The sequence below is a fragment of the Nanorana parkeri genome, unplaced genomic scaffold, assembly GCF_000935625.1.
Source record: "Nanorana parkeri isolate BGI_ZX_2015 unplaced genomic scaffold, ASM93562v1 scaffold376, whole genome shotgun sequence".
NCBI lineage: Eukaryota > Metazoa > Chordata > Amphibia > Anura > Dicroglossidae > Nanorana > Nanorana parkeri.
Window position 1 is genome coordinate 1,137,600 of NW_017306644.1, and position 13,022 is coordinate 1,150,621.

General features: G+C 43.1%; 1 protein-coding gene across 1 annotated transcript in view; it reads right to left on the reverse strand.

Moving 5' to 3' along the window:
- Positions 1-12,183, reverse strand: part of LOC108789090 (mannan-binding lectin serine protease 2-like) — a 39,819-nt gene extending 27,636 nt beyond the window's left edge. The window contains exons 1-2 of the mRNA XM_018559020.1: positions 12,168-12,183; positions 2,103-2,854 (exon numbers count right to left, since the gene is read on the reverse strand). Of these exons, the coding sequence (XP_018414522.1) occupies positions 2,103-2,854; positions 12,168-12,183 (768 nt within the window). The remainder of the gene's footprint in view (positions 1-2,102; positions 2,855-12,167) is intronic.
- Between the last annotated feature and the right edge of the window lie 839 nt (positions 12,184-13,022).

Below are 13,022 nucleotides of genomic sequence, written 5' to 3' on the forward strand. Positions count from 1 at the left end.
GGGTCATGCTCACACTGTATCAATTCTGATCATTTGTAGATTCTAGTGTTATAAATATTGTCAGTGTCTGCTGGTGAAGCAGGCTAGAGAGTGTCCTGAGAAAGGAGTTGGGCCATCCTCACTCCACTGGAAGTGGCAGCTTTTACTGTACACTGATTTTTGGCTATGCTCATGACTTCTATTAGGGATGCACCGATACCAAGTACCGCACTCGGTACAAGTACAAGTACAGATACCTTTTCGACCTCCAAGACTAGACTAGAGAAAAATTCAAAAGTTAGGAGGCCGCTGTCATTTGTAAGGAGCACACGGAGCTCCTGGGATTTGCACATCTCTGTTTTAATGTACGATTTCGTTTTTATAAATAAAAGGATGCACCGATACCAGTTTTGCAAGTAAAAGTACTGATACTCATCCAAGTCCCCACAGATACAAGTACTGATACATTTTTGTTTATTGTCATGTGACAGTTTTTCTAAAACAATACAGACTAATTATTTCAGGACAGTGGTGGAGCGCCAGAGCCAGGTCCCAGCTGCAACCCTGGTAGTTCTCATGAAAATGCCAAGTATCTGCACTGGTATCGGCACTGGTATCTGAACTGGTATCGGTGCATCCCTAGCTTCTATGATATTGAGGTGTATGTTCTGGTAACAAAAAAATCATGATGAAGTTTTATCGAGCTGCTCCAGTGGTAGACTGAGGACAGCCCTCAGATAACTTTTTTCTGTTTTTGTCCCATTCTGATGGAATGTTTAATGAAATTGTTTATTTTTGAATTTTTAGTGAACATTATATAAAATGTAACTGGTTTTACTAACGCTTGTTTGGTACCATTACAGTCCAACATATTGGGGCTTATTCAAATTGTATATAAATGTCACAAATGTTTTAGACGATTTCTTAAGGGACCGCAATATACAGGGGTACAGGTACTCCTAGAATGAGATCCTAATAGGTTGGACTTGATGGACTAATGTCTTTATTCAACCTCAAATACTATGTAACAATGTAACTATTACCCTAACCCACCAAGATGTATGTGTTATCTTACGTACTTCTGATAATAATAGTTGCCTGGCTCTTCTGCTGGTGCTTTAGCTTCAATACTTTCTAAGGCACTGACCCGGAACTAGAGATAAGGAATGCTGACTATTCTCCGGGTCTCTTGAGTCAGAAGTATAGCAGCCAGACCCAGCCATACAGCTTTTATTTGCATGAAAACACTAACAATGACATCCTATATCTTTCTCTGGTTTAAATAAAGGACTGGGATGACAGTATCAGTGCTTGGACTATTTTTACACTAGCTTTTCTTGAAGTGTATGTAAGCCATAGCAATAAACTTCTATTTGCCTCCTTTTGGTCTGTGAAATATGGCATTGAAAGTGTTTTGTTATATCTGTTCAATAAGTGCAAAAAAATACCTGTCGATCCTGCCAGAAATCCAGTGCTGTCCAATGTTATTATCCCTACTCAGTTTATCTTTGTAAACTGCAGAACACCTCCCCTATGCTATTGGGGGGGGGGCTTGTTCTGTAGTGGAGGAATGCTGAGCACGATGCCGAGCACAGGGAGGGAGGATGGCTCCAGGTGTACTGCTCATGAGGAGGCAGGGCGGGTTTTGCTGGCAATGTGTATGTAGCAGCTGAGAGGACAGCCGGGTGACACCCGGGAAGCAGGGGGAGGATAACATGTATTGTTGCCAGGAAAGCATCACTCTCTGTCCACCTCTCCCTCCCAATCCGTGTGCGGAGCTTTGTACAGCACCGGACAAAGTTCAGGACACAGAATGGGAGGGACAACCCAGGCAAATCTGATTAGAGAGCCACAGGCACCTCTGCCTGATTTGTGTTCAACCCGGCTGGCCCGGATTGTCATTGAGCATACCAAGGCAATTGTGGCAGGCCGGGCCTATTTTCAGTGGTGGGCCTGGAGCTGGTGCTCCAATAGCCCCTATGTTAATCCAGCCCTGTGTACATCAACTGTACAGCCCCCTTCGGAGTACTGCCTGAGCCCATTATATTGAGAAGTAAATTATTTACACAACAAAAATGCATTTTTAAGTACTTTATTGTAAATGATCTTTATTTGTTCTGGACAATATTGTGTATCCAGTCAAGGTAGTTGCTTACCTTGGTATAGACTCCATAACTATCTTTAGCCCCACACTCCAACCCCCAGGAAACAATCCCACCAATGAACCAATGGTTGCTTTTATCATCAAAGAAAACCAGTGAGCCTCCAGCGTCACCAGTGCAGGAATCCTTTCCTCCTTCTTCACTACCGGCACAGATCATGTTTTCAGTGACATTAACTTTGATTTTCTTTTGAGTATACGCGCGCACACACTGTCCGTGGTTGATGATGTCCACCTCCACAAAGCGCAGATATCTTGAAATTACATTTTTTTCTGTGATACCCCAGCCAGCTACTCGCCCCACGTGGTGATCATTTTCATCTTCACTGATCCGATATCTGTCGTCTTTGGTCGGGAGACAGATCCCGAGGATGTTTTCATTTATCGGTACTTTGTCTTTGAGTTTAATCAGAGCGATGTCGTGGTTGTATGGTTCATCGTTTCTGTAACTGGGGTGAATATAGAAGGCTTCTGCCACAGCCTTATAGTTAATTTTATCATTCCGACTGATGATCCCCATTGTCATAGTGAACTCCGTTGGGTCTGTGTCATGCACCACATGGGCGGCAGTTATAATCCACTTATCAGAGAGCAGTGCACCGGCTGCCGAGGAACTACCGAATTTTATGTATACTTGCCATGGGAACTGTCCCAGCTTGGCCAACGAACCTCCAATTATACGTTGTGTGGCATGTGAGACGGTTTTTCCACAATCTGAGAGAAAGAAAAAGAGTCACTAGAAACAGATGACGGTCACTTACACAGCAATGACCTGTAACTGGTTTTGCACGGAATTACAAACTGATGAAAATGGCTAAAAAAAAAAAAAAACTATTTTAAAAAAGAAAAAGGATCCTGGCGCGTAGGCGGATACAGATACGAACAGTTTTATCTCTTCCTATGGGTGGGAAAATACCGTATGTCAGAGCTTTACATGATAAAAGAGGTGTTCAGGTAGAAATACAGGTGAAAAAACCTTTAAAGCTAAACTCAAGACAAATAAATCAAAGCTGTTTTACCGAGCAAAAGATTTGTATTTCATCCAGTTCTTAGATTTAAAATACACAGTTCTGCCACATATCACAGCCCCGCGTGGCATGCCGGAGAACTGATTATCTCTTTTTGCTTTTAAGAAGCATTTACAGTCTTGTATATCTGTAAAAAAATAAGTCAACTGGACTTGCTGTATTTTTCTTGAAGACGTTTCACTGGTCATCCGACCAGCTTTCTGAATTCAGAATGACTTGTACTGGGAATAAATACGGTGAATGTCGCTCCAATCCACATAATCTGTTAGTCACAACCAGGTGTTGATACATTTGCATAATTGGAGTTAGAAGGTGTTATTAACCTGCCCAGAGAGAGGTGTTAAAACAGCATTGTATGTGGCAGACAACAGATGCCCCCCATCCCTATTCTCCCGCAACCTGTGAATGGACCGTGAAGGAGATGAAGCACACTGATGGGCTCATCTCTCTGTCACTCTGCCCTCTCCTCCTTATTGCCATGCTCTTTGCACTGCCTTACAATGGACTCGCTATGGGTACTGCTTGGTATACCAAGTTGAATTCAGGTACTGGCACTGCTGGCATTTATAATAATATATGTAATGATGTTTTAATAGTTACACTGCTTTATTCATGTGTGTCTTATGAATAAAAGATGCATGTGTTTTCTTACTTGACTCTTGGGAGCTGATGTATAAACCTTCCACCCAGTGTTAAGCTGGGAGAATGCTGTTTGCACAGCATTGCCACCACTAGATGGTGCCAAGGAGCATTGGCATTGCTCCTTGGTGCTGTCCAGTGGCAATAATGCTTTGCGAATGGCATTCAACCAGCTTTACGCTGGGCAAAGGGTTTGTACATTGGCCCTTTAGCCTTTAGTGTCCATCGTGTATTTTGCGCCAGATGTGTGCAGTAATCCAGTGTTATACTTTCTCTCTGTGCAAGAGCTTCCTGTAATAGAGACCAGTCACTGCTACTCTTTCTTCTTGTGCAGAGTGAGTGGTCTTGTCTATGCCCCCTCCTGTAGTTTTCTGTATTACGTTTCACTGGTCATCCGACCAGCTTTCTGAATTCAGAATGACTTGTACTGGGAATAAATACGGTGAATGTCGCTCCAATCCACATAATCTGTTAGTCACAACCAGGTGTTGATACATTTGCATAATTGGAGTTAGAAGGTGTTATTAACCTGCCCAGAGAGAGGTGTTAAAACAGCATTGTATGTGGCAGACAACAGATGCCCCCCATCCCTATTCTCCCGCAACCTGTGAATGGACCGTGAAGGAGATGAAGCACACTGATGGGCTCATCTCTCTGTCACTCTGCCCTCTCCTCCTTATTGCCATGCTCTTTGCACTGCCTTACAATGGACTCGCTATGGGTACTGCTTGGTATACCAAGTTGAATTCAGGTACTGGCACTGCTGGCATTTATAATAATATATGTAATGATGTTTTAATAGTTACACTGCTTTATTCATGTGTGTCTTATGAATAAAAGATGCATGTGTTTTCTTACTTGACTCTTGGGAGCTGATGTATAAACCTTCCACCCAGTGTTAAGCTGGGAGAATGCTGTTTGCACAGCATTGCCACCACTAGATGGTGCCAAGGAGCATTGGCATTGCTCCTTGGTGCTGTCCAGTGGCAATAATGCTTTGCGAATGGCATTCAACCAGCTTTACGCTGGGCAAAGGGTTTGTACATTGGCCCTTTAGCCTTTAGTGTCCATCGTGTATTTTGCGCCAGATGTGTGCAGTAATCCAGTGTTATACTTTCTCTCTGTGCAAGAGCTTCCTGTAATAGAGACCAGTCACTGCTACTCTTTCTTCTTGTGCAGAGTGAGTGGTCTTGTCTATGCCCCCTCCTGTAGTTTTCTGTATTGTGTGGAGCCTGCAGGGCCCTTCCCACAACTCTGCTTTCTGGACAGGTTATAAATGCATTATTGAACTAAAAGCAGATTTATATCTTTGGTGGCTGTTGAGCAATATATTAAAATTAAGGTTTCTGTGCCCGGAGTTCAGGTTTAAAAATGTCAGGTTTTCATAGTGTCTGTCCTTGTTTGGGGAGATCTTCCTTGATTTCCTATAGAAGGTATTATAATAAAAGGGATACATTCACAGAAAAGGTGTCTCTCCTACTCCCAGGGTTGGGATCGAAAATGCAGACCACACTCCCACAGCGATGGGACACCTCAGATATATGTTCCTGGTTTCAGATCTCCATTGTTATGCCTTAGATATCAAACATGAGTTGCCTCACAATCAGCCTAGCCAATCTTCTGGAAGAGGCTGGCCGCTGCCTATTATCCTAATTATCACAGGCAGGATTTTGGTACAAATAATCTGCATTAACCTTATAAATCTGTCCACTTATGAGTTATAGATCCAAAAATAAGAGTAATGTCTATGCATAGGGTTCAAACACTGATATTTTACGCCTACAAGAGCCAGTAGCCAAGTGCTTGGGCAGAAATTGAAGGAAATACTTTGCTGGGCAATGTGTATTTGATAGATCTGTATTCGTAATTGAAAAGAGTTTGAAAGTTTAATACTTCTTTAAAGTGACATTAAGGGCAAAAGTGTCCACCCCCCCAGTACTGCTAATGTAAGGACTTACCTTAAATGATGCCTCTTAATCCGATCATCTACTTCTTTCCTGATGTTTTTAGCTGTCCCTCCAGCGCTGGGTGCGGGTCTCTGATTCAGTGCTGACTCCTCTGTCCTACTCTTCGCTCATGTCCCACGGTGTCTGTGCGGGTGCACGCTGCCCCATAGACTTACCTTGTGTCTCTCCTTGTCTCCCGGCCGAAGATCTGAACTGCGCATGCGCCCGCCCCAAGATCCTTTACGGCCGCCCGATAAATTTTCAGATGTTCGGACGGGAGCGCGCGGCGGAGACACAGTTAAGTATTAACCCTTTGAAAAAGTAATTTTTTTAATCGTTTTGCATATATCTACTGCTTCCTAGCAGTAGATATATGCGAAAACCAATGAGGGTTTAATAACCCTTTAACTTCTACGCCCTGCATTGTAAATGCAATACATTTCATTTCCTAACATTAAAAAAAAAAAAAAAACTCTCTACATTCCGTTACAGCAAGAGCTGCAGGTTATCCGGAAGGGACTATACTAAACGGACGGAAGGTGGCATGAGATTACTGTAACATCCTCTCGCTGCTTTACTATACTGCCTACAGAGATTGGACTAACGTTCTATGTTTGTGCCTATTAGAGAGGTATAAGGTGCTGACCACCCTGAGGAAAATAATTGCAAAATACCTAATTTTACTTAATATAAAGTTTTAATTGAAGTGGTCAGATATTCAGAGAGAAGTACTGAGTACCTGCTTAAAGACTACAAGGAGTCACGTGTGGTTCCCAAGCCTCTGGTTGGTGGTCATTGTAAATGATTCATGTATACAAGAAATATTAAAAGGAGAACTATGGGGTCAGGGCTTTTCCCCATATTTCTCCTTAGGGTAACGGGAGGACACAAACTAGCGTCCTCCCGTCACCCTAAGCTCAGTATATTGCGAGCTACAGCTAGCGGTATACTGAGATGCCGCAGCTGAAGCGGATCCCGACAATTAGACTATCTAGAGGCAGAGCCAGCTGTACCCGCCCCCTCCCCGTCCGTTCCGCCAGTCAGCGCTGGAGGATCGGAGCGGGGAGGGGGGAATCCAGCCCCTCCCCTGTCACGGCAGGGCGCCGTGACAAGATCGAGAAGTGAGCCAACACCGGTATGTGTTCGCTCACTTCAGTTAAAACACTTTTAAGGGACTCTCTGAATTGAACATACCAGGTTCACATATTGGCAGTGTTTTCCTCCCAGTATTTATTTCCTCCCACTGTCCTTCAGCTCCGCATCGATACCGCACTAAAGTGGGGAATAGAAAAAATATTAATTGAAATGTTTTATGAGGCGACCCAGAAGACGCCTCCGAATCTCCCCCGTCAGCCCCACATCTGCAGCAGCATGTGCCATCCTCAGGCTCTGTCTACAATCACAAATACATTGGTAAATCCAAAATAAAGGCCTATGTCCACAATTCCTCCAAAATGTATTTCATGAAGCTGAGAGAACATGCCATTCCCTCATCCCTCTGATGAATTTCACCCCTCCTAACAGAATTTAGTCATCAGGAAGATGGGTGATGTGTTTTTCATTAAACGTTTTTTATGAGTTCGGAGCCTTTTAAGAACATTATTTCATTTTGTATATTTCTGTCAGCCAGGAATATTTGTAGTTATTTGTAGAGCAACATGACCCAGAATGCTCTGCCAGGGTAACTGGAACGTTCTTGCTGGAGCAAGTAGTTGCTTAAAGGTAAAACTTTGACAAACCTGCCCTCCCTATTATTCAGTAAGGCCACCCATCACTTGTCCAATAGGGAAGGCAGCGGGGACACAGAGTCAAGCTGAACTTGTGAAGGTAAAAATAAGATTTGCTTGTAACCCCAGCTGCTTGCATCTCTGGATTTAATGATCTACTTTTGACCTGCAGTTTTCTCCAAAGGGAACATTCGCTTATTATTTTTCATCATATGCTCAGTTTGATTTGCTCACATTTGTGACATGTTTGCGTTAATAGTAAATTGCTTTGGTATTTTGGACCCTCACTGGCCATGTCAGCTAGTAATTGTTGAATTGAGAGATGTGTCTAATATTAAGGAAATTGTACACTTAAAGCAGAAGTAACGGTGTTAAACAAGCCGGCTCCCAGGAGCTTTTTGCTATAATGTGCTGGCATACGCATCATATAAGAACATTATGGCAGACTTAGCTAGGCTATGCACTGTGCCAATTTCAGCCAGTTCTTGATGAACCTGACAAAATTTGCTGCACGGGTGCCGCTGTCAGCACACTTCCGCCCAGCAGGTTGCAAACTCCGTGCAGGTATTCTGACAGGAGCCGGCGGATATAGTTGTAGAACTCCGTTAAAATCAGGGCCACAGACGAGGCCAGAAAATTGTCTACATAATTGTAGCTATAATTTCCCCGTTTAGGTCTTTCCTAAGTCGTCTTTCATCACATAGAAATCTTTGCAGTTGTACTGGATTATTGAATTGTATGTAGTCACATTTATGGTGGTAACAAAGGAGAAAGTCCCACTCTCTACATCCTCTGGGGGTCCACAACCATTGACTATTGAGAACACAAAAAAAAAAATGAGCTGCCAAAAGCAGTTTTTAGACAAAAAGCTAACTACAGTGTTAAAACATATAAAACACTATACAATTGTAATGCACATTCATTGTGAAGAAGGTGACAACATCTATCAAATGTTGCAGTTCCTCAGATGTCTGTGAAGGTTCTCATTCATCCAGGCCATTGTATATCTGTAAAAATAAGTCAAGGCAACTGGACGTCCTGTATTTTATTTTATTTTTTTAAATACAGCAAGTCCAGTTGCCTTGACTTATTTTTTAGAGATAGTTCCTCAGATGTTTCACCACTGGCCTTCCTTTCGATCTCAGCTGAAATTGAAGGCCAGCATTCAGCTGTCTTGTATCCAACTCAGTGTAAAGGCAAATTTCTGGCAGTTACTCTAGCTCAGGGGTGCCCATTAGGTAGATCGTGATCTACCAGTAGCTCACAAAGCTGATGCTGGTAGATCACGATTGTAAGTCGGTTCACTATCCCGAGAACCCTCCTATGGTCTGTTTAGCCCCTCCCCGTCTGCTTCGTCTGACACATAAAGGCAGAGGCCGACAGCATGAGTGCAGCAACTTTAGGATGGAGGGCTGAGCACGAAAGGAGGAGAAGTAGGAGGTCTAGCTTCCCGGTGTCCTATAATATTGCAGAGCAGCGACTTTAGAGAGAGCAAGAAGAGACAGCCAGCAGAGACAGCCAGGAGGATGAGCAAAGAGAGACAGCCACGAGAGAGAGCAAGGAGAGACAGCCAGGAGGATGAGCAAAGAGAGACAGCCAGGAGGATGAGCAAAGAGAAACAGCCAGGAGGATGAGCAAAGAGAGACAGCCACGAGAGAGAGAGAGCAAGGAGAAACAGCCAGGAGGATAAGCAAAGAGAGACAGCCAGGAGGATGAGCAAAGAGAGAAATGGAGGGCTGAGCACGAAAGGAGGAGAAGTAGGAGGTCTAGCTTCCCGGTGTCCTATAATATTGCAGAGCAGCGACTTTAGAGAGAGCAAGAAGAGACAGCCAGCAGAGACAGCCAGGAGGATGAGCAAAGAGAGACAGCCACGAGAGAGAGCAAGGAGAGACAGCCAGGAGGATGAGCAAAGAGAGACAGCCAGGAGGATGAGCAAAGAGAGACAGCCAGGAGAGAGAGCAAAAGAGAGACACCCAGGAGAGAGAGCAAGGAGAGACAGCCAGGAGAGCGAGGAGAGACAGTTAGGAGAGCAAGAGAGAAGGAGCGCGAGGGAGGTTTTTTTTTGTTGGTAGATCTCATGTAGCTCGCCATTTGAAAAGTAGATCTTAACACAAAAATTGTGGGCACCCCTGCTCTAGCTGAATTAGAAAAATAAATGACTTCTATGCGAATATATAATTGAGCATTCACAGACCTACTGGGTGTCATTATGTGAGACTGAACTCAGAATACTACAGCACTGAACATTGCTCACATATCATTACATGTGCACCATTCAGTGCAGAAGAAAGGACTGTCCATATGTAGGACCTGATATGTCATAAGACACTTGGATATTGGCTATATCTGAATCATCGGCATGCAAGAGATACATAGATGCATTGCAGTTATCTGATGGGGGAAAGTTGTTGAGAGTAGCTTTATTGTAGGTTGTGGCAGCAACATCTGAAACTTGATGTCAAGGCAAATATAAAGTTTTAGTGCAATTGCATTAGTGTGCAGTATCCAATTGTAACAATGTCTGTGAAGGTTCTCATTCATCCAGGCCATGGTATGTCTGTACAAAATAAGTCAAGGCAACTGGGCTTGCTGTATTTTTCTTGAGGACGTTTCACTGGTTTTTCATGAGCATTGTTATTTAATAAATCCTACTATCCTAAAAACTCTACTACACACTCCACTACAACACACTACACTGGTATGTTTCTTCCACTTTATAAAGGAAACGTTCTATAATCAGTCTTTTTGAGCTATACCGTGTTATAAAAGTGGCATTATTAGGGTCTTTCTATGTAATTACCAGAAAGAGTTTAGGAAAATGTCTCTTCTTGCTGAAAATACAAATGTTTCCCCCTTATTAGCCATTTCAGGCTCAGGTGGAGCAGGACAGGGTTCAATCCTACTCGATCAGTTCACAGAGATATGGAAAGCAACCTACCTGCCTCCCATAAGGCCAGATAACTTAAATAAAGCTTGATTCAATACTAGCACCACTTCTTGTGCCCTCGTAGTATGGAAGAGTTTGGCAATTATTAGAATCAAGTATGTGTGCTTTGATACGGTATCCATTTTTTTGGGTTGATAGACACAAGCACAATGGTATCTTTTTTTTTTTAAGGACACTTTTATCTATTGTTGTTAAAAAATAGATTCTAGGTTTAGCACTGGACAGCCCACGATATACGGATATTGGGCTTGATTCAAACTGTAACTTTGTATCATCTTTCTGCGTGCCTATAATGCATCATTTACCTACGATGCATGCTTTAATCCTTTTTGTAACTAGAGGTCATTGAAGATGCACTGACCAGTTTTAGGAGTGTCCATATGCATCAGTTAACTTGACAATAATGAAATATGAATAATAATAGTAAAATATTTAAAAGCCATTTAAAGGAGAACTATGGGGTCAGGGCTTTTCCCCATAGTTCTCCTTAGGGTAACGGGAGGACACAAACTAGCGTCCTCCCGTTACCCTAAGCTCAGTATACCGCGAGCTACAGCTCGCGGTATACTGAGGCGCCGCAGCCGGAGCGGATCCCGACATCGATGTCGAGATCCGCCCAGCTGCGTGAGGACAGCTGGCTCTGCCTATCTAGAGGCAGAGCCAGCTGTACCCGCCCCCGTCCGATCCGCCAGTCAGCGTTGGCGGATCGGAGCTGGGAGGGGGGAATCCAGCCCCTCCCCTGTCACGGCAGAGAGCCATGACAGGATCGAGAGGTGAGCGAACGCCGGTATGTGTTCGCTCACCTCCCGATCTACTGAGCCGACCTGTGACAGTCTCATTGTCACAGGTCGGCTAGAACTATGAGGTGAGTGAAAAGCACCCACCTCATAGTTCTCCTTTAAAGCTTTTATTTGGCACGCTTTCATATTACATACCCTGGTCATGTTTTTTTCAGTTGCCAAATGGACAAAAATGTTTTAAAATGCATTTTTGGTTATTTTACACTTGAACAATTTTAATTAGTTTATTAGAACCTTTTAAATGTATCTATTTGCACACTGTGAGGCTTTGAAACAATAGCGACCTGCTGGGGTCCACTGTCACTATGTCTCTCTGTCACTGGCAGGTTTTGTTAGAAAACAAACCTATGACAACTATAACTGGCTTTCATGGTGATCACATCATTGAGCACCATGCTGATTGGTTACCCATCATTGGCGTAGACAAAACAGGAAATAAGAGTGAACATCTCACAATTGAGTGAAATTCCATTTAGATATATGTCACCAAAACATGTGTCCCCATTGAAGATTTCCTCTCTATTTGTCTTTTAGTGACAACTCAAATTTTTAGATTTTTCCTCCACATTCAGTTTTAGAGACAGTGGTCACCAGGACAAATGGAGAGAGCGAACGTCCCCAGCTTGGACACAGACATTAAATAAAACCATGTCAGAGGTTCTGACCCTTCCATACTCTATCCAAAGCTTAACAAAATACAGTATGTGGGACTTAGATATACTTCACCTCTTGTAATTATCACTCAGGATAGCATGCAAATATCTCTTTAATGGTAATTTTATGATGAAATGAACTGGTAATTAGCATGCATTGTTGAACCATAATTACCAGTTGGAATACCACATAGTTTACCAGAATGTCTTGCACCAATTCCTTTTTGCACCACTTTTTTATAGACAATAATCGGGGTGTGGGGGATGGGAGGGTGTTGATGACTTACCTGCAGCAAAATGCATTTCTCTATACTACAGGAACCTGCCAAAATGTAATAACTGCCTATCGGGATATGTGGTTATTTATTCATACAAGAAATTACTGCACTTCTGCCTTGTCTCATGATGGCTGTTTTGGATGCTGATGTTGTATATGATGCACTTTGGACCAGGTCAATCAGTGGTCTGCTATATTTAACTCTTTAATGGCCACCAAGGAACTCTTCCCTGCTTACCCTAAAATCATAGGCGTGCAGCAGCAGCAAAATCTAATTTGTTGCTCATCCTCCTTTATGTGGTATTCAGGGATTTGAAGCGTGGCTTTATAGATCCAAACGTAAAGACAGTTCTTTTTCTGTACAGTATCTAGACATAGCACAGAGGAGACTTGGGACTATCAATAAAACCTGACAAAGAGCATACATTCCAGCTTTCTGAGAAGAGAAAGAATAACATCTTCTAGCGCAATGTCTGTCACGACCCAGTTAAAGCCAATCTCCAGGCAATTCCACCATGAGACTCATACGATCTCGCGGAGGAGTTGTACTGTACAATAACAGCTGACTCCACCCGAAGCTGTTTGTAGGCCATGTGCATGTAATCACACAAGCTGTGATTACCTATGGACGACCACATCTGGAAGTGAACTGGTTGCATCCAGGTGTGATTGTCTGTACCTAGATGGTCAGAATAGGAACAACTATAGAGAGGACATTTTCCGAAGGGTACACTTGTTTTAGTGACAGCTGTCTCAAAAGTGGATTTCCCTCATTGTATGCAGTCTGTCCCCCGAGACCCTCTCCATTAAATTTAGAGTATAAATAATCAAAGTTCAGTTTCAGAAGCGGCTTCATGCTTTCGGG